The 22884-nt window shown below is 40.5% G+C and overlaps 1 protein-coding gene and 2 long non-coding RNA genes across 11 annotated transcripts in view; 1 reads left to right on the forward strand and 2 right to left on the reverse strand.

Annotated features, from left to right (window-relative positions):
* The window catches only part of CDIN1 (CDAN1 interacting nuclease 1), a 237487-nt gene extending 216399 nt beyond the window's left edge, over positions 1-21088 (reverse strand). For 5 of the 6 annotated variants that reach the window (XR_014814522.1, XM_084975005.1, XM_021098111.2 and 2 more), the window contains exon 1: positions 20443-20662. Coding sequence is in view for 4 of the 6 variants with exons in the window: in XM_084975005.1 (XP_084831131.1) it covers positions 20443-20543 (101 nt within the window). In the remaining 2 variants the exon portion in view is untranslated. Of the gene's footprint in view, positions 1-20442; positions 20663-20908 lie in introns of those variants that run through there. The other variant, XM_021098114.2, reaches the window with a different exon arrangement.
* The window catches only part of LOC110261472 (uncharacterized), a 53727-nt gene that overhangs the window by 13764 nt on the left and 17079 nt on the right, over positions 1-22884 (forward strand). The window lies entirely within an intron of this gene.
* Positions 119-16777, reverse strand: LOC146406407 (uncharacterized). The gene is made up of 2 exons (XR_014814531.1): positions 12513-16777; positions 119-4270 (listed from the first exon to the last, which is right to left on the reverse strand). It is a non-coding gene; the product is annotated as an uncharacterized LOC146406407 (long non-coding RNA).

Raw genomic sequence — 22884 nt, forward strand, 5'->3', positions numbered from 1 at the left:
TTGTGAACTATTTATTACATCTGGGTTCTAAGGGTTGGGGTTATCTTTTTTTTCCCCCACTTTTACCTTTTTTATTTTTTGTAAGCCATTTTTTAAATTAATTCTTTAATTTGTATTATTTTATTTTTTATATAATGATTTTTATTTTTTTTCCATTTTAGCTGGTATACAGTGTTCTGTCAATTTTTTACTGTACAGCATGATTAGCAATGAGACCCTGCTATGTAGCACTGGGAACTATGTCTATTCACTTATGATGGAGCATGATAATGTGAGAAAAAAGAATGTATACATGTATGGGTAACTGGGTCACCATGCTGTACAGTAGAAAATTGACAGAACACTGTAAACCAGCTATAATGGGTTGGGGTTTTTAATGCCATACAACGAAGAGCCTCGCTTATATTCCCAGTCCATTTACCATCTTAGCTAAATGGGGCTTGAAGTGCAAGTTAATTTCAAATTTTATTGGCTTTCTCTACCAATATTATCAGCAAAAACAAACAGCAGTGTAATATACCTTAAGCAAAAGATGATCTCAGCTTGGAAGAGTTGTAGACAGGAACAAAAAAAATGAAAAAAATAAATAAATAAATTGCCAGTCTAATTTCATGTGTGACTGCAAGAAGATGTGTTTAAATGATGCTTGGCTCTCCCACCTCCCATCTACAAAGGCCACCTACACAGGACCTTATTTCCCAAGTTTTAGACTGCATCTCCCAAGTTATGGAATCTTAGGGGGCTAAGGTGTGCATAGGATGAGTTACAAAGCACAACGTGGTTTTAGCCTGCATTTCTATTCATCCTAAAGCTGGAGGTAGGTACCCACAGCACTCCTAGATAAAACATACCCAGTTCTGACAATTTGAAAGTGACCACAAATATCTATGACAAATGCTAATTCATGAACTTGCTGAGGATAAATCTGAATCTTTCCTATGCTGATGTAGGGAGCAGTAAGTCAACTGGCAAATAAATGAGTTTAACCAAATACCCATACCACAAACTTTACAAACCTCTGCCATCCAATATAATGTTAACTGTATATTTGGGGATTTTGAACAGACATAAGTGATAGCCCTTGTAAACATCAAGGGTCCTCCTATTTCCTAAAACATAATAGATACTAGTTCAGAGTTTATATCTCATCCTTTTTGGGGGCATGAAGCAAAGGACTGGTCTAACAATAACCAAAATATTGAAAATAAATCTATGAGTTATGTTGAAGAGGGTGAAAATATCTGACCTATTTTAAGTCTCAGTCTTGTAAATGACTACTGCTCCCAGGACAACCTCAGAAAAAGCCTGAGCTTCACACAGAATTGCCTCAGTTCAGATGAGCCAGCATTTAGTCAAGGAAAGGCCTAGGGCTTATGTAAAACTGAATTACAGTATCAAGAGACATGAATCCACTTACTTTTTCCTCTACTTGTATTGCTTGTTTCAAAATATTTATTCCCATGGTGTTGAAGTTATTTCTCTAAGTTTAACAGATTTCAAACATTTTTAGCAGCTAAATCTCAATATTTAAAACACATAAAAGAAATAAGTCCTGAGATAGTTTAACATTTTACTTTGCATGGAAAATTGCAGAGCTCTTAGTTATTTCAATGAGACTGCAGTTGTTCACTGGAGTTACAGTTCAAAATATATACTAGATTAAAAAAAAATTTTTAATTTTAAAAAGAGAATGCCCCTGAAAAAGCGGACACTGCCAACTGTGTCACTATTCTTTGGCAAGAAGGAAGCTATTAACTCCTAAATGCATTATCAAGATGCCTCCTTAAATATATTATCAAGGGATATACAGAAGAAAGCAGAGGCAGGCATTAATATTTGACAGAGTGGCCAGGAAAGGGCTGGATTCATGACCAGCCATGTGCCATCATGAATCCATTAGGTACAGACTGCTCCATGCTGGTTTCAAAGTCATGACCAAATCATCCTGGATCCAGCTGTCTGCTATTCCCCTAAGAAATGGAGACTTGTCATTCACTAAGAAGTTGTTAACCAAACACCTTTCCTGTGCTCACTATATACCAGCTTACCACAGAAGCAATATAAAGCAGAATGTCTAAAACAAATATTTGAGACATTTCCCTTCAAGAAAAAGACAACTAAAAATAAAATAAAGGAAAATTTCTTCTTTACCCATCTCCCACATGATTCTCATACCAGTACATGACTTTTATATATTAAGGTCACTTTTCATACTTACTCTGAAAAAGAACTTTTATATTGGTTGTTTGCTTTATAAGGAAAATTCAACCAATATGGCAAAACTGCACAAAATGTGTAATAAAAGCATAATGGTAAATTCAGTCAACATTTGTTGAAAGTCAAATAATAAAATATTATTACCCTATACATCTACTGAACATTCTTCTCCTAGGGAAATATATAATTCCTCTTTATTGTACTAGCAAATATTTCAGTATGGGTTTTTACTTAGTATACCAAAATCTGATGTCTGAATATAGACTTAAAAATGAAATCAATAACCTAATAACATAAAAGTCTCCCCCTCGAACTAATAAGAAATATTGTTGGCATGTAGGTTCTTCTTAGGATAACACTGAGGTTTTCTTCAAATACTCCTTTGTAGGAATTCAAGCTCATCTCACTTTTGCAACTATGCAAATACAAAGGGGCACACATATCTGAGAAAAGCTAAGCACTTTTTTCAGAAAGGAAGATACCATACACTTAACCTTCCAGAAGAGTCTTTAAAGCTAGGCTACAATGCAGCAATAAAATAAAAACCTAAAATCTTACAGAGTAAAAAAAAAAAAAAAAAAAAAAAAAAAAAAAAAAATCACATTTTAAAAGATGACAAAATACATGAAATAATCATACACTTAGGCCAATTTTTTGACCAATTTATTTTCCAATTTGCAATAATGATTCATACAGAAATACAACTAGATATATTTCCTAAGTATACGAGTATTATTTTTCAAGGTCATATAAATTATATTTCCTCGGCAAAAGTCACCCAAAGAATTTCCAGCTCACCCAAAGAATTTCCAAAAAGGCTGACTTTTTCTCCCTTTATGAGCTATTTTCACTCATCATTCTAGAACTCGAGTCTACCATAACATTATCAGAAGTATAGAAAATTGATCACCAATTGAGTACCAACTCTCAATTCAATTGCAAGAATGGGGCCAAAAGCAATATTCTTCCAATTTAAGTAAACCAAGCCCTACTGTATTAATTATACTTGCAATATGCTACTGTTATTCTAAGAAACAAAACAAAACAAACAAACAAACAAAACAGTGAATCTAGGTTTAAAAGTTGGGTTTTTTGTTTTGTTTTGTTTTGTTTTAATGGCACTATATATTGCTATGAAAGATTTAAGGCAAGTTTCTGATATCCAGGCCATATTCAACTAATGATCAAATCTATGTGTTCATAGCCATTTAATCAATGGACCCATATCAATGCAAAACTGTGCTTTATGTGTTTCAAAGGTTACTACTCAGACATTTCTTCTACTGTAAGGCCATTTACTAAATTCTAATAATAATAGAAATTATATTTACCATCCTTTAAATACTTTACCAGGATGTCTACACTGCACTAAGTGTTTAACATGTCTGATTTCACTTCATCCTCACAACAGCCTTAAGGCACAGAAGAGTAGAAGGAAGTATCACTGTCTGGGTCTGAATCCTGCTTCCCCTAGTTCCTGGCTGTGGATCTTCATCCCTCCTTTTACAAATGAGGCAACTGTGACTCAGATAAAAAGAGGCAGAGCCAGGTCATCCAAGAACAAATTATTACTGGGACCAAAAACAATGGAATATAAAGTTTTCAATGTGATAAGGGGACAGGCGGGGCAGCGGGGGACGGGAGGAGAGTCAGTAAAGGACAACTATAACTAAACATCCTAGAAAAATGTAAAAGCTAAGCAAAATGGTTGTGTTTGTCCCAAACACGTCCCTTTGCTACTCCACTCCTAACCAGATTCCATCCCTAGGTTCAACATCAAGAATTGCAAAGTTCAATACTGGCAAATACACAATAGAGCCAGCCTTGCCTCCAGTTCTCAGAGTTAGGTGAAGACGTCAAGCAAATGAATCAAATGTATATTAGTTTGAGGAGAAAGCCCAGCCAAATGAGTGTTTAACTACTTCTTTTGAGATTTCCCTAGGAAGAGTCTCATATGAATGAATGGTTGCCTGTACTGTAGATAGTACCGACCAAGATCAAAAAAAAAAAAAAAAAAAAGGCTTAGAAATGTGGAAAACACCATTAGAAAAACCTGTGCCGGAGAGGACAAGATGGCGGAGGAGTAGGGGGACACGCTCGCCCTCTCCCACAAACACAACAAAAAAAGCACATCTACAGAAGAAATGACTCGCACAGAACAACAACCAATCGCTGGCAGAGGAACCTAAACTCCAATAACGGCAAGAAGTTCATGACATTATTGGGCAGAACGGGAGAAAAGAGGAGAGTGAGAGAAGGTGAATCCGAGCGGGACGGGCGCTCCCGAAAGGGAACTGCGGAGGAGAAAGGGATCCCGCACCCTGGAAAGTCTCCTACCGGGGGAAAGATCAAACGAACCGGAGGAATCTCCAGATGCAGAGAAGAGTGTAGCAGTAAGTCGGAGTACGGAAAAACGATCAAGAACCCAACGGACCATCTGAACTACGGGCACAGTCACCAAAAATTGAGACGCCTGGGTGGGGGCTGGGCACCGAATCCTCGGCTCCAGAGGTTAGTCCCCGGGAAAGGGCCGGGGGACGCCTGGGTGGGGGCTGGGCACCGAGACCTCAGCTCTGAAGGTTGGTCCCCGAGAGGGGGCCGGGGGACGCCTGGGTTGGGGCTGGGCACCGAGACCTCGCCTCCGAAGGTTAGTCCCCAAGAAAGGGCCGGGGGACGCCTGGGGGGGGGGGGCTGGGCACCGAGACCTCGGCTCCAGAGATTAGTCCCCGGGCTAGGGGGGCGGGGAAGAGCGGAAACTGCTTGGGAGGTCTCTAAACCATTTGACGGGGCAGAGACTGCCTGGGAGACTAGAAAACAAAGCTGTCGCAGAGGAAGGGAGCAATACTCTAGGGGCGGGGAAGTGGAAAGCCGCCTCAGAGGGAACCTGGGAGAAGAGCCTGGTCTGCGCCCGTGCTGGGGAGGGGAGAGAAGAAGGGGTGGGTCCCCATAGAATACCCCCCACGCCACAGCAAGCTTACAGGCCCGCTAGCTAGCAGAAAGCTGTGCTTCCCAGTGCATTCCCTCCCCCCACCCCCGCCACCCCCTACGCTCTCACCGAACCTGGGGCTGCCTGCCATCCAGGAGGGCTGGCCTCAACAACTGCCTGAAGCCTACCACCGCAGGGGCTCTCCCTGCACAGGCCTGCTTGCCCTTTGGAGGGGCTACACTTCCACAGAGCAGCACCAAACACCACCAGCCCCCTAGAAAAGGCCTGCAGCCCAGAAAAGCTAGAACAAGCCTAGCCAGGCCGTGAATAGATCGACCTAATTCTCCGACGGTTTTTCTGAGACGGGCTCCCCCGGGGAGGAGCCTCTTGAGTCTCCAAGGGCCTTGCTACACGCCCAAGACCCCAGGGGGTGCTAAGACCTAGTGGACCAGCTGCATAGGACTGCCAGCTCCAGGCAAGACCCCCTGCAGCCCAGAAAAGCTGCAACAAGCCTGGCCGAATTGGGAAAAGATCTCAGACGGTCTTTCTGAGTCGGGCTGTCCTGGGGAGGAGCCTCTTGAGTCTCCAAGGGCCCTGCTACCCGCCCAAGACCCCAAGGGGTGCTGAGACCTAGTGGACCAGCTGCATAGAACTGCCAGCTCCAGGCAGGACCCCCTGCAGCCCAGAAAAGCTGCAACAAGCCTGGCCGAATCGGGAAAAGATCTCAGACGGTCTTTCTGAGTCGGGCTGCCCTGGGGAGGAGCCTCTAGAGCCTCCAAGGGCCCTGCTACCCGCCCAAGACCCCAGGGGGTGCTGAGACCTAGTGGACCAGCTGCATAGGACTGCCAGCTCCAGGCAGGACCCCCTGCAGCCCAGAAAAGCTGCAACAAGCCTGGCCGAATCCGGAAAAGATCTCAAACGGTCTTTCTGAATCGGGCTGCCCTGGGGAGGAGCCTCTTGAGCCTCCAAGGGCCCTGCTACCCGCCCAAGACCCCAAGGGGTGCTGAGACCTAGTGGACCAGCTGCATAGGACTGCCAGCTCCAGGCAGGACCCCCTGCAGCCCAGAAAAGCTGCAACAAGCCTGGCCGACTTGGGAAAAGATCTCAGACGGTCTTTCTGAGTCGGGCTGTCCTGGGGAGGAGCCTCTTGAGCCTCCAAGGGCCCTGCTACCCGCCCAAGACCCCAGGGGGTGCTGAGACCTAGTGGACCAGCTGCATAGGACTGCCAGCTCCAGGCAGGACCCCCTGCAGCCCAGAAAAGCTGCAACAAGCCTGGCCGACTTGGGAAAAGATCTCAGACGGTCTTTCTGAGTCGGGCTGTTCTGGGGAGGAGCCTCTTGAGTCTCCAAAGGCCCTGCTACCCGCCCAAGACCCCAAGGGGTGCTGAGACCTAGTGGACCAGCTGCATAGGACTGCCAGCTCCAGGCAGGACCCCCTGCAGCCCAGAAAAGCTGCAACAAGCCTGGCCGAATCGGGAAAAGATCTCAGACGGTCTTTCTGAGTCGGGCTGCCCTGGGGAGGAACCTCTTGAGCCTCCAAGGGCCCTGCTACCCGCCCAAGACCCCAGGGGGTGCTGAGAACCAAGTGAAATCTGCTACCATCGTGGGGTGGACCTCCCAGTCCTGTCTGCCCTCAGGAAGTCCTCCTTTGCTTCAAAGAAACACTGTTAGTCCCATCAACACTCCAGAAAAGCCACACTGCCTCAAAAAAAGATTGACCAACAACGACAGCCCTCAGGAAATATTCCAGGGCAGTGACAAGGCAAACACTACCCGATAACGGAGAGTACAACTCCCTCAGGAGAAAGAAGACAACAAGCAAGATGAAGAAGCTGAGAAACCACCCCCAGTCAAACCAACAGGAGAACTCACCTAAAACAGTCAACAATGAAACTGATCTCTGCAGTCTGACAGACCTGGAGTTCAAAAGAGAAATAGTGAAAATACTGAAGGAATTAAGAGAAGATATGAACAGCAATGCAGATACCCTCAGAAAGGAGCTAGAAAATATAAGGAGGAGCCAAGAAAAACTAGAACATTCATTTGCAGAGATGCAAACTGAACTAGGGGCAGTAAAAACCAGAATGAATAATGCAGAAGAACGAATCAGTGATATGGAAGATAGAATAATGGAAATCACTCAATCTGGTCAACAGACAGAAAACCGAATCAAAAAACTGGAAAGCAATATAAGAGACCTATGGGATAATATAAAACGGGCCAATCTACGCATAATAGGAATTCCAGAAGGAGTAGAAAAAGATAAGGGGATGGAAAATATATTTGAAGAAATTATCGCTGGAAACTTCCCAAATCTAAAGGATACTGGATTCAAGATACAAGAAGCACAGAGGGCCCCAAACAAACTGAACCCAAACAGACCCACACCAAGACACGTCAAAATAAAAATGGCAAAAGTTAGTGATAAAGAGAGGATCCTAAAGGCAGCAAGAGAAAAACAGAATGTTACCTACAAGGGAACCCCCATAAGAATATCAGCTGATTTCTCTACAGAAACACTACAGGCCAGGAGGGAATGGCAAGAGATATTTAAAGTGCTCAAAGGAAAAAATATGCAACCTAGAATACTTTATCCAGCAAGAATATCATTTAAAATAGAAGGGGAAATAAAAATTTTTCCCAACAAACAAAAACTTAAAGAATACAGCAACACAAAACCCAGGTTAAAGGAAATATTGAAAGGGCTTCTCTAAACCAAAAAGAAAGGAAGGAAAGGGAAGAAAAAAGAAAAGAAAAAAAAAAAAAAGAAAAAAAAAAAAAAAGAAGAAGAAGAAGAAGAGGAAGAACTAGGACTGAGGAAGATACAATCAGAGAGCAGTCACTCAAATAAGCCAGCATACAGATTTAATCATGAACATGCTTCAAACAAAATAAAATTAAAAAGAAAAAAATAAAAGAGTCATCAAAACCATAAAATGTGGGCAAGGGATGTTAGGAGGTAAATAATCCTTTTTGTTTGTATGTATGTCTCTCTTCTTAATTTTAATATAATAATGAAGTGTTTGAACTTACAGGACCATCAGGCTAAAACACACAATTATGGGAAGGGGTTAGCATACTTAAAAAACAGGGCAACCACAAGCCAAAACCAAATATTGCATTTGCAAAAAATGAAAAAAAAAAAATACACTCAAGCAGATAATAACAGGAGACCATCCAACCAAAAAAAAAAAGAAGAATGGAGAACCATAGAATCAACTGGAACACGAGGATCAAATGGCAATAAATAATCATCTATCAATTATCACCTTAAATGTCAATGGACTGAATGCCCCAATCAAAAGACACAGAATGGCTGAGTGGATAAAACGGCAAAAACCTTCAATATGCTGCCTACAAGAAACTCACCTTAGGACAAAAGATACATATAGATTGAAAGTGAAAGGCTGGGGAAAAGTATTTCATGCCAATAGACATGACAGAAAAGCAGGAGTTGCAACGCTCATATCAGACAAAATAGACTTTAAAACAAAAGACATAAAGAAAGACAAAGAAGGACACTATTTAATGATTAAGGGATCCATCCAAGGAGAGGATGTTACTATCATCAACATATATGCCCCAAACATAGGAGCACCCAGATACATACAACAAATATTAACAGACATAAAGGGAGATATTGATGAGAATACAATCATAGTAGGAGACCTAAATACCCCCCTCACATCAATGGACAGATCCTCTAGACAGAAAACCAATAAAGCAACAGAGATCCTAAAGGAAACAATAGAAAAGTTAGACTTAATTGATATCTTCAGGACACTACATCCAAAAAAATCAGAATACACATTCTTCTCAAATGCTCATGGAACATTCTCAAGAATCGACCACATATTGGGACATAAAGCGAATCTCAATAAATTTAGGAGCATAGAAATTATCTCAAGTATCTTCTCTGACCACAATGCCATGAAATTAGAAATCAACCATGGGAAAAGCAAAGAGAAAAAACCTACTCCATGGAGACTAAACAACATGCTACTAAAAAACCAATGGGTCAATGAGGAAATCAAGAAGGAAATTAAAAACTATCTTGAAACAAATGATAATGAAGACACAACCTCTCAAAATCTATGGGATGCTGCGAAAGCAGTGCTCAGAGGGAAATTTATAGCAATCCAGGACTTTCTCAAAAAAGAAGAAAGATCCCAAATTGACAACTTAACCCTCCACCTAAATGAATTAGAAAAAGAAGAACAAAGAAGTCCTAAAGTCAGCAGAAGGAAGGAAATTGTAAAGATCAAAGAAGAAATCAATAAAATAGAGACTCAAAAAACAATAGAGAAAATTAATAAAACCAAGAGCTGGTTCTTTGAAAAGGTGAACAAAATTGATAAACCCCTGGCCAGACTCACTAAAAAGAGGAGAGAAAGAAACCAAATCACCAAAATTATAAATGAAAAAGGAGAAATCACAACGGATACAGCAGAAATACAAAAAACCATAAGAGAATACTATGAACAACTATATGGCAATAAGTTTGACAATCTGGAAGAAATGGACAATTTTCTAGAATCTTACAGCCTACCAAAACTGAATCAAGCAGAAACAGACCAACTGAACAGACCAATCACTAGAAATGAAATTGAAGAGGTCATAAAATCACTCCCTACAAATAAAAGCCCAGGACCAGATGGCTTCACAGGTGAATTCTATCAAACATATAAAGAGGAATTGGTGCCCATCCTCCTTAAACTCTTTCAAAAGGTTGAAGAAGAAGGAATACTCCCAAAGACATTCTATGAGGCCACCATCACCCTCATTCCAAAACCAGGCAGAGATACCACCAAAAAAGAAAACTATCGCCCAATATCATTGATGAATATAGATGCAAAACTTCTCAACAAAATCTTAGCCAACCGAATCCAACAACATATCAAAAAAATTATACACCATGACCAGGTTGGGTTCATCCCAGGTTCACAAGGATGGTTCAACATACGCAAATCAATCAACATCATACACCACATTAACAAAAAAAAAGTCAAAAATCATATGATCATCTCAATAGATGCAGAAAAAGCATTTGACAAAGTTCAACATCCATTCATGATCAAGACCCTCGCCAAAGTGGGTATAGAGGGAACATTCCTGAATATAATCAAAGCCATTTATGATAAACCCACAGCAAATATAATCCTCAATGGGGAAAAACTGAAAGCCTTCTCACTCAAATCTGGAACAAGACAGGGATGCCCACTCTCACCACTGCTCTTCAACATAGTTTTGGAAGTCTTAGCCACAGCAATTAGACAAACAAAAGAAATCAAAGGCATCCATATAGGAAGAGAAGAGATCAAACTGTCACTGTATGCAGATGACATGATTCTATACCTAGAAAACCCTAAGGACTCAACCCCAAAACTCCTTGAACTGATTAATAAATTCAGCAAAGTGGCAGGATATAAGATTAACATTCAGAAGTCAGTTGCATTTCTGTATACCAGCAATGAAGCATTAGAAAAGGAATACAAAAATACGATACCTTTTAAAATTGTACCTCACGAAATCAAATACCTCGGAATACACCTGACCAAAGAGGTAAAGGACCTATATGCCGAGAACTATAAAACCTTAATCAAAGAAATCAAAGAAGATGTAAAAAAATGGAAAGATATTCCATGTTCCTGGATTGGAAAAATCAATATTGTAAAAATGGCCATACTACCCAAAGCAATCTACAGATTCAATGAAATCCCTATCAAATTACCCATGACATTTTTCACAGAACTAGAACAAACAATCCAAACATTTATATGGAACCACAAAAGACCCAGAATCGCCAAAGCAATCCTGAGAAACAAAAACCAAGCAGGAGGCATAACTCTCCCAGACTTCAAGAAATACTACAAAGCCACAGTCATCAAAACAGTGTGGTACTGGTATCAAAACAGACAGACAGACCAATGGAACAGAATAGAGAATCTGGAAATTAACCCTGACACCGATGGTCAATTAATCTTTGACAAGGGAGGCAAGAACATCAAATGGGAAAAGGAAAGTCTATTCAGCAAGCATTGCTGGGAAACCTGGACAGCTGTATGCAAAGCAATGAAACTAGAACACACCCTAACACCATGCACAAAAATAAACTCCAAATGGCTGAAAGACTTAAATATACGACAGGACACCATCAAACTCCTAGAAGAAAACATAGGCAAAACACTCTCTGACATCAACATCATGAATATTTTCTCAGGTCAGTCTCCCAAAGCAATAGAAATTAGAGCAAAAATAAACCCATGGGACCTCATCAAACTGAAAAGCTTTTGCACAGCAAAGGAAACCCAAAAGAAAACAAAAAGACAACTTTCAGAATGGGAGAAAATAGTTTCAAATGATGCAACTGACAAGGGCTTAATCTCTAGAATATACAAGCAACTTATACAACTCAACAGCAAAAAAACCAATCAATCAATGGAAAAATGGGCAAAAGACCTGAATAGACATTTCTCCAAGGAAGATATACAGATGGCCAACAAACACATGAAAAAATGCTCAACATCGCTGATTATAAGAGAAATGCAAATCAAAACTACCATGAGATACCACCTCACACCAGTCAGAATGGCCATCATTAATAAATCCACAATTAACAAGTGCTGGAGGGGCTGTGGAGAAAAGGGAACCCTCCTGCACTGTTGGTGGGAATGTAAACTGGTACAGCCACTATGGAGAACAGTTTGGAGATACCTTAGAAATCTATACATAGAACTTCCATATGACCCTGCAATCCCACTCTTGGGCATCTATCCGGACAAAGCTCTACTTAAAAGAGACACATGCACCCGCATGTTCATTGCAGCACTATTCACAATAGCCAGGACATGGAAACAATCCAAATGTCCATCGACAGAGGATTGGATTCGGAAGATGTGGTATACATACACAATGGAATACTACTCAGCCATAAAAAAGGATGACATCATGCCATTTGCAGCAACATGGATGGAACTAGAGAATCTCATACTGAGTGAAATGAGCCAGAAAGACAAAGACAAATACCATATGACATCACTTATAACTGGAATCTAATATCCAGCACAAATGAACATCTCCTCAGAAAAGAAAATCAATCATGGACTTGGAGAAGAGACTTGTGGTTGCCTGATGGGAGGGGGAGGGAGTGGGAGGGATCGGGAGCTTGGGCTTATCAGTCACAACGTAGAATAGATTTACAAGGAGATCCCGCTGAATAGCATTGAGAACTATGTCTAGATACTCATGTTGCAACAGAAGAAATGGTGGGGGAAAAACTGTAATTGTAATGTATACATGTAAGGATAACCTGACCCCCTTGCTGTACAGTGGGAAAATAAAATTAAAAAAAAAAAAAAAAAAAGAAAAACCTGTGCCAGGACCCTTAGGAGAAAAGATAAAGCAAAGGTAAAGATACTTATTTTCCTAGAGATTTATGAAATCAAGAGTTTGACTCTCAACTCATTAGTATATGTATAAATAGTAACCAGATAACTTGTATGTGGCAAATGAACTCAGGGAAAAACTAAATTGTGACCAAGGGCTTAGTTTACCGGCAAAAGAATTTCTAACCAAGGTATATCTGCTCTAAGAATCCACCTTGACTAACTATATCTGAACTGTGTCTTAGACTCTTTCCTCAGGCTACTAGTTATTCAAAATTAATTACTACATTATCCTTTCTGCTTTCTAAAAATTACCCAAACAATGCCATAAACATAGTGCGCAGACAGTGAATTATTATGGACTAGATGTTAAGAGGTTGAATAAACTGCAAGGACCAGTGAAAATCATGGCTGACTATAGGATGGATTGTTGTTTCACATAAAATGATGGTAGTGGATGACAGCAATGGAAGGAGCGAAAGAAATAGAAAATAACCAATAGGCAAATACCCATAATAACTGTTTCATGCAAGAACCACTGACAGATGCTAAAATCAGTGGGGAAAAGTGTGAAATGAGAAACAGGATATTTGCATCATTCCAAAGGATATCCCCACAAGGCTCTTACTAGACAGGGAACGTTGGTAACTTTACAATGGAGAAACTTGGAAGACACCACCCCTTAACCAAGTGAATAAGGTTAACCTCAGCAGCCATAAGACATATGAAACCAGGTCCTCCTTGATATGCTGCACTAAGAAGGGCACAATATCACCTCTGCGGTATTCTTGCCAAAAATGTTTACCCTTAATGTAATCATGAGAAAACATCAGACACAAAACCTAGGGATGTCTGACAAAATAACTGACCAGTATTCTTTAAAAAGTGCCAAGATCACAAAAACAAAAAACAGTAAGGAGCAGTCATGATGGGAGGAGACTAAAAAGACATGACAACTAATACGACGTGTGATCCTAAAATAGAAAATAGACATTAGTTTAATTTTTGTTTTTTAACTAGCAAATTTATCCTTTTTCTTCTTTTTATGGCCACACCTGTGGCACATGGATGTTCCCCAGCTAGGGGCTGAATCATAGCTGCAGGAGCAGACCTACACTACAGCCAGGGCAACACCAGATTTGAGCCTCATCTGTGACCAACAACATAGCATGTAGCAACACCGCCGCATCCTTAATATACTGAGCAAGGTCAGGGATGGAACTCACATCCTCGCAGATACTATGTCAGGTTCTTAACCCACTGAGCCACAATGGGAACTCCAAAACTATCAAATTTCAAGAGGTCTGTAAATTAATTGACTGTACTGCATGGAAATCAATTTCCTGATTTTGACAAATGTACAGTGGTTATGTAAAACATCTTACATCAACATTAAGGGTGAAGGGTAGATGAGAATTCTAACATTTCTGAAACTTTTCGGTAAATTTAAACTTATTTCAAAATAAGATAGAAATATCTCTATATGTGCATACACTTAGATATATATAAAGAATATATAATCAATAACATCTGTAGTGTTTGGGCAGGAAAATAATAATGTAAAGTATAACCTCATAAGTAATACCTGATTAGGCTGGGGGCTTCTGCCTGAAAGAAAGTCCAGGAAATAGGCTGGGAGATGCGAATCAATGATTGTCTCCTCAGCAAGTACTTAAACGCAGTAAGTCCTATGTTCCTGGGGCCAAAGGGCCCATTAACAGTACAATTGCAGAGCAGAATAGAATGAAGGTGAGTTGGGGAGCTATAAAATATTAGACATCACAAAGTCCTACCCCCTCCATTTTAAACTGGAGGATTCTGGGACTTGAGCGGTTTAGGGGGCTGCCCAAGTTGTAATTTCCGTGAAACAAAGAGGCCATAGAGAAATAAGACTAGCAAATAGAAGCCACAGTGTAAAAGTTAAGCTTGGGAAAAATTAAGCTACATCTTTACCTTTGAACAAATACTAAAATAAAATGCAGCCAGAAGATTAAAGAATTAAGAATAAGAAAGCCATAAAATTCTTAGAGGAAAAATTAGGTGAAAGACATATTTTTCATATCTTGAAACAGGAAAGGACTTTCTCAGCAAAAAAAGTATAAATTTAAAGTTACAAACATAAAAACAGAACATTTAAAATCCCAACTACTGGGAAAATATCTGCAACAAAAATATGATATATAAAGCATCACCATCCTTAACATATGCAGATCAATAAATAACAACAAATCAATAAATAATAAGAGCAAACACTCCACTAGAAAATTAGGCAAAGGACACCAGGCGCATAATGCAAGAAGAAAATTGAATGGTCAATAAATAATTGGGAAAATATACAATGCATTATAGTCAAAAAACATAAATTATGAGATGTCATTCTTGATCCATTAAAGACTAAATGATAACTCTTCAATACTGGCAAAAGTTGCAGAAACATGCTCCCATGCCCTGTTGGTAACTGAATTAATACAATCTTTTTGATAGTAATTTGTCAATACACATCAAAATCCTTCAGGACATAAATATCCTTTGGTTTAAAAGAGCCAGCGGTTGTTAAAGTGTGGCTAATGGACCCCTGGAGTCCCTGAGACCCTCTCAGAGGTCTGCAAGGTCAAAACTATTTTTATAGAAATAGTAAGACATGACTTGCCTTTTCCCCTGTGTGGCGTTTGCACTGATGGTGCAAAAAAAAAAAAAAAAATAAGACAGTGGGCAAAACTGCTAGCTCCTGAGGACAAATCAAAGCTGGGCACAACTGTCCTGAGAATCACACACTTGCAGGAAGAAAAAAAGCCAGTTTCATATAAGAATCTCTTAAGATTCACTTATTAATTGTATTCAATCTCAACATTCTTTCAACATTCTCTGAAACAATTTAAGAAGAAAATACAAATACGTCTACTGCACATTGATGTGTGATGACTGTCTCAAGGGGAAGGACTTGTATGACTGTTTGAGAGCTGAACTAGAAGCTTTTTTCCATGGAAAACCATTTTTACTTGGAGGAGTGATGAACAAAGTATGATTATTCAGATATGGATATCTGGCAGACATTTTCTCAAAAATAAACAACGTGAGCCTGTCACTTCAAGGGAAACAACTGATAGTATTTGTTGCCAACGAAAAAATTTGAGCTTTCAAGGGAAAAATCAAATATTGGAAAACTCTGTATCCATCACCATAAGTGTGACAGCTTCAAATCTTACAGACTTTTCTGATTAACAAATGCGATTTTTTGATGCTGTATAATGAAAGGTGACAACATTTAGAAGATTTGCATAACTCACAGTCAACATTTTGCAAAACGAACAAAAAGCATGATGATAAAAATCATGCATGGGCAAAAGATCCACTCAAACTTCAAAACTGGCCAAAAGTCTATAATATGGTTTCACAATCCGCGTTGCAATTAACTTTTAAGAAATTACCAGGAGTTCCCATCGTGGTGCAGTGGTTAACGAATCCGACTAGGAACCATGAGGTTGCAAGGTTCGATCCCTGGCCTCAGTGGGTTAAGGATCTGGCATTGCCATGAGCTGTGGTGTAGGTTGCAGACATGGCTTGGATCCTGCATTGTGGCTGTGGCGTAAGCCGGCGGCTACAGCTCCAATTGGACCCCTAGCCTGGGAACCTCCATATGCCACAAGAGCGGCCCTAGAAAAGGCAAAAAGACAAAAAAAAAAAAAAAAAAAAAAAAAAAAGAAATTACCACTTGTTGGGTATCATGCAGTAACAAAAATATCCATAATTACACGAAAAGCCTATTAAATTAACTCTTCCCTTTTCCACTACACCCTTGTCTAAAGCCAGAATTTCTTCACATTCTTTAATCAAAACAGCACATCCCAACAGGCTGAGTGCAAAAGCAGATATGTCTCTCTTCTATTAAGAGGGTATTAAAAAGATTTGCAAAAGTGTAAAACAAGGCTATTTTCCCATTAGTTTTCTGAAATGGTTATTAATCATTAAAATGTTATATTAACAGTAATGAGTTTCTTATTTTTATATGAATTAATATGCATTTTTAAATGCTTATTAATTTATATTTTGGTAAATATCGATATAACCCATACAAACAAGTTTTCTGGGGTCCTCAATATTTTTTTAGAGTGTAAAGAGATCTGGAAAGCAAAAAGTTTGAAAACTGCTGATACAATCATTCAGGATTTCTAGGATCCTAGGGAGTTCCCATCGTGGCTCAGCATTAATGATCCCGACTAGGATCCATGAGGACCCAGGTTCAATCCCTGGCCTTGCTCAGTGGGTTAAGGATCCAGCATTGCTGTGAGTGGTGGTGTAGGCCAGCAGCTACAGCTCTGATTCAACCCCTAGCCTGGGCACCTCTATATGCAGCAGGTGCAGCCCTAAAAAGCACACAAAAAAAAGGATTTCTAGGATTCTAAAGCAGGAATATAAGCAGACTTGATGTTATATATGTACACAAATAATATCAGAAAATTAGAAAAACGAAACTCTTGATGTCCAGGAATAAGGAAGTGGATGGAACATCTAGAATGTGATATTATTAGTTACTTGAAACAAATCGTAAGGAATTTTCAAAGATGAGGAATGCTCACAATATGTTAAGTGAGAAAAGCAAGATCTACAAACTGTATTAGTAGAAAAACTATTGTATTGAAAAAAAGATCAGAAATATTTTTTAAATGATAAATTTTCAGGTCTCTAGGGTTATGAATAATCTTTGTTTTCTTTACTGAGCATGTACTACTTTTAAAATCAGGAAAATAACTTCTTTGTGGAATCTAAAATATAGCACAAATGAACCTATCTACAAAACACAAAGAGACTCATGGATATAGAGAACAGACTTGTGGCTGCCGAGGGGGAGGGGGAGGAAGTGGGATGCACAGAAAGTTTGGCATTAATAGATGTAAACTATTGCATTTAGAATGGATAAGCAATGAGGTCCTATAGCACAGAAAACTATATCCAGCCTCTTGGGATAGACCATGATGGAAGATAATATAAGAAAGGGAATGTATGTATACATATGACTGGGTCACTTTGCTGTACAGCAGAAAATGGCACACTATAAATCAACTATACTTTTAAAAAATTTTTTTAAATCAGGAAAATAAAAAGTTGCAGAAACTTTTAAAAGGATTTCAGTACTTTGATTTTTCTTAGAGTTCAATCTATGTGAATATCGCCCAAAGGTAACTGCTGCTGTTATTATTAATATTAAAACTAACTAAGGCAGCTTACTAGAGAACTCTGAACTGAAAGTCATGAAACCTGTAGTCCAAACACTGTTTGGCCCTTCACTATCTCTAGGATTTTTGACAAGTCACTTAACACCTTTGAGCCACCAGAAATTATCTCTGAGGTCCTTACTGCACCAACTCTCTGGTAAAGTGAACTATCAAATCTAAAGGTTGTTCAAGCCCTTTGCAACAAACATATAAAGTAAAAAGGTGCTAAAATGAAAACTGTGAAGCCAAGGCCCAAATCATACTCTTCATGAATTTCTACCTGTGCTGCTAAATGATCCTTTAATTCCTTCTGCAGATTGTAGTGCAACCTCTCTAAATACAGTTTCTGATAAAAGAAGATTTAGCTATACCCTGAATAGTAATTGGGAGAAGCAAAAAATATTTGGGCAGATCATGAGTAAGAAGAAAAACAACATGTGGAGTCTTTCATAAGTGTACTCCAAAAGTCCTTAATAAAAAGAGTAAGGTGAGGTCACCTGTAACAGAGAAAACAGGGAATTTGCTATGAAAAAGAAAGAAAGAAAAAGAATGAGGAAAGAAGAAACAGGAGATGAAAAGAAAGAGAAATAAAAACACAGTGGTAATATTCATACATAACAAGAGCAGAATTATCTAAACGTATGCCATGTCTTAAAGTTGCCTCGAAAGGCTAAGGCTACTCCCTTAGACAACCAGCCTTCACCCAATCTACAGTTCACTGGAAGAAGTGGCAAAGAAGTATAATGACAGAAAATTAAATTCCAATTTGTCGATTTTGCTCCTTGTAAGCAAGTCTGATAAAAACCTTAAAGATTATAGTGGCGCAGTAGATTAAGAATACGACTGCAGAGGTTTTTCGGTTGCTGTGAATACAAGGATTTGATCCCTGGCCTGGCACAGTAAGTTAAAGGATCTGGTACCACAGCTGTGGTGTAGGTTGTAGCTGTGGCTACAGGAACAATTCTTGGCCCAGAAACTTTCATATGCCTCAAAGCAGCCATTTAAAAAAAAAAAAAAATCTTAAAGACTATAAGGGGATAAATTAAATCTGGATAATATTAAAAAGAGATCCCTTCATTTTACCAATTTAGAAAACTGAGTCCTTCAGAAAATTAAGGTCATAAAAGACCTTCAATTCCTGCTTCACTTTGTACTTTACTGATAACCAATTACCTAATAATCTCTTTCTTCAAGAAAACACTTTCATGGTGATGTCTGCTCAAGGGCTACATATCAAGCTCAAGGAAGCTCTCCATTAGGTAAAGGTGCTCAGGGCCACAAAGGAAAATGGCAGAAGCTTGGATCTGATTTTGAAATGGAAGAAAAGTGAATAAACATTCTACATCTCGTCTTTTTTTTTTTTTTTAATTTTAGGGCCACACCTGTGGCATATGTTAGTTCCCCCGCTAGGGGTCAAATCGGAGCTGCAGCTTCCGGCCTATGCTACAGCTGTGTTTGCTACCTACACCACAGCTCACAACAACACTGGATCTTTTAACCCACTGAGCAAGGCCAGGGATCAAACCCACATCCTCATGGATACTAGTTGGGTTCTTAACCCACTGAGCCACAATGGGAACTCCAACATTCTATACTTTTAACACAGCACAAAGACAATAACTTGTTGCCCGAGACTGGTCTCTGTGTAACGTCAGGGCCTCGGTTTGTACACCTTTAAAATGAAATCTACAGCATATAGTTTCTAAAGTTCCTTTTTTAAAAGTTGGATAATCCCTGGGAGTTCTCTTTGTGGCTCAGTGGCTAACAATCCCAACTAGGATCCATGAGAATGCGGGTTCAATCCCTGGCCTCGCTCAGGGGGTTAAGGATCTGGCCTTGCCATTAACAGTAGTGTAGGTGGAAGAAGTGGCTCAGATCCCGAGTTGCTGTGGCTGTGGTGTAGGCTGGCAGCTACAGCTCCCATTCAACCCCTAGCCTGGGAACTTCCATATGCCGCAGATTAGGCCTTAAAAAGGGGGGGGGGGGGGGCCCGCAAAAAACAAACAAACAAAAAAAGTTGGATAATCCTAAAATTACTGGGGAAAAAAGCCATTTTGGGGGGGAGTAGTATGAAATACACCTGGAATGTGTATACATATGGCTGTCCAGAAGACCAATCTTGACCCAAGAGCTTAATCCCTAGGGTAACAGCCTCTGGGACAGGCCTGGAACACTTGAGGTAACCTAATTGCAGTAGAGAAACATAGTTGACAATAAGAGGCCTGTGAGGTAACCTAATTGCAGTAGAGAAACATAGTTGACAATAAGAAGCCTGTGCTCCCTTGTTTGTTTCCAGGGGCCAATTGAAAAGTGTCTTCCATTTGAGTCAACAATTCATACTTTCACCTTGAGAGGGCCGTGCCACCTAGCATCCATTCCTAGTACCTGTCAATTAACCACTAGACATTTATGGAGCACATACTATGTGCGCTCATACCTAGCACAAACCCGGTTTTCAATAAACATATGTTATCTAGACTTAACTGCAAGGCCTTGGGAAGCGGCCTGGGATTCATTCATTAAAACTCTCCTGAGAAAGGCAGGCGAAAGAAGAAACGTTTTCACCATCCCTGATCTCCTAACACTTGACACTCGTGTTGCTCCCCACTCATGTGCGACACGTGGTTTCCAAGCACTGGCTGGGCTGCCAGACACAGCTGCTGCAGGCAAAGGGCTGTCTGAGAGGGGCGATGGGCACTTACCTGGGAAACCTCTGCTTCAGCTTCCTCAGGCTCTGCCTGGTAGGCGGCACAGACACTAAGCACTGGGCTATCTCGTCGTACTGGGCTTTGGTCAGTATCATATTGGGCCAGGGACTGGGAAATGGTAGGAAAAATGAAAGAAGCACCCTGGGCTCGAGCAGCCTTGGTGTCGGGATACGAGGCTGGGCACACTGCGGCAAGGCGCCGGGTACTCGACTTCCGGGGCTTGCCCCTAACCCCTCGCACCCGCCCCCCCGGCAGCACACCCTAGCCTTCACCCAGCAGCTCCGCGGCGGGAGGCGGGCTGTAGAACAACTGCCCGTCTTTGGCTTTCTGAGCAGCCGCAGTGGGCCCGGCTGAAGGCACGGGCCGCCATGTCAGTTAAGGGCAAGCCAACCAGGAAGTAACAGCCGCAGGCAGAGGTAGCGCCTAATTCTCTAAGGGCCGGTCCCTGAGCGGTGCTCACCTGGGATTAACCTGGGATTCTCGTGGAGCTCACACCTTCCCTGTTGCCAGAAGGCAGGGAGCCCTGGCTCATCGACCGGATAGCAGGGCACACACGTACCCGCGATTCTTAAGCCTGAGCCCGGGAAAGCCACAGCCAGGGCGCGCGATTTGAACACGCTTCCAAACGCGCCGTTTTCCTGCAGCACCAATCGGAGGCTGGCTTTATAAAGATTTACGCCTTCTCTCTGGTAAAGTCTCTGCGCTCTGCGAGTCCGAGCGGAGGAACTGTAAAACCCAAACCCCTTTAGGATCGCTGGATACAGACCGCCTGGCTTGCATTGAGGGGAGTTCGACTACTTCTGCAGACAGTAATGGCCACTTTGGCAAACAGACTAGAAAACAAAACTCACATCATCAGACTGCCCGCGGCAAAGAATATCACCCTCACTCCTCAAGGTTAGGTGCTCAAGTAAATCATTTCTTACTCTTCTTTGAATCCCTAGCTCTCAGAAAATAGTAGGCGTTCAATAAATGTTTGGAGAAAAAAGTCAGTGGACGAATTAATCTGTTTCTGTACCTGCTGTGAGCGGATCGCACATCCCCCGAGGCCATTGATTAGGATATCAGACCCTCCCCTAATCCTTTCAAAAACTTTTTGGTTCTCAGAAGCCCACGTGTTGTATTTCTTTTCAAGTTTTAACATTTTGAGCAATGAAGGGAAAAAAGCGTTTAGATTTTAAAGAATGTGTAAATGGTTAATTTTTTTTTTTTTTAAGTATGTAATAAGGCCTGGGTTGGAAGTTTAACTTAGACATGCCTCCTTGGATAAATTTCTTAATCCATCGAAGCCTCAGTTCCTTTGTCTGTAAAGTTGATTTTTAATTCATGGGGTTATTTATAAGATTAAATAGAATAGTACAAGGAATAGATTCCTTAGCTTAGTATCCAGCAGATAGTTTATGGAAGATAAATAACCTGTGTAAGACTACTTAATAGTGATAGGTCATGGCATTTATCAGGTGTCATTTGTTCCCTACACATTCACTCCTTTGATCCATATAATTTCCTATGAGGCAGGTACTATTGCTATTATCCTTCTCTTCCTCCCTTTTGTGCAGGATGAATAAACTGAGGCATGAAAAGGTTAAGTCATGACCTTCCCAGAGGTCATGAGAACAAGTAAGCAACAGGGGTAGTTTAAACTCCTGAAATTTGGTTCCAGGGTCTGTGCTCTTGCCAACTCTGGTAATGTTTAATTACTACACACACCCGCCAAAAGAAAAATCAAAAAATCACACTCTCTTAGGCCAAAGGTTCAGGATTTTTTTTTTGAAAGAGAACAATTTATATTTCAAAGAATCTTTCAGTGCAGCTTTTTAAAAAGTTTCACCACTTTATTTTCTCAGGCGTCTCGAAGTCCAGTATCAACAGTGGATCCTGAATCCAGCAACCTTAGAGTCTTTCGACTATTTACATCAGAATGTTCTTCCCATATGCTTTGCATCTAACCCTGGTTGTGTGACATTAGTACATAACTATTTATTTATGGCAGCATGGCCTGGAGTTGCCACCTGGCTAGTTTGTTGCTGACCCTGCCATGACTCTTACATGAAAGCCAGCTGACGATAAGCAGACTCCACTTGATCCCCCATTCCTTTCTCCTTCCCCACTTCACTCTTTTCAATTCACAGCCAACGGGATTTTTATAGAAAACATCAGTTCAAGGATGTTTGCACTAGTTATTTTTTATAGTAACTCTTCTCTCTGGCTCTTGTCCTGCATTCACCCTCACAACCCTAAAGGAAAAGGCCAGGTTTGTTTTTCTGTTTTTATTTTTAACATGCTGGCAGTTTACAATTTTGACCCCAATCCAGTAGATTGTTTAGAGTTAGCACCAGGGGAAAAGCACAGTTATGTTGCTGTTTTCATTGGCAGTGACAATAGTGTTGTTTATTAAGCACAAAATAGAAGCAAAGCAGAAATGTGGTGGTGCTG

The sequence above is a fragment of the Sus scrofa genome, chromosome 1, assembly GCF_054392235.1.
Source record: "Sus scrofa isolate SSC_HxYL_T2T_F1_AM1 chromosome 1, Sscrofa_HxYL_maternal_Yorkshire_Landrace_v2.0, whole genome shotgun sequence".
Lineage (NCBI taxonomy): Eukaryota > Metazoa > Chordata > Mammalia > Artiodactyla > Suidae > Sus > Sus scrofa.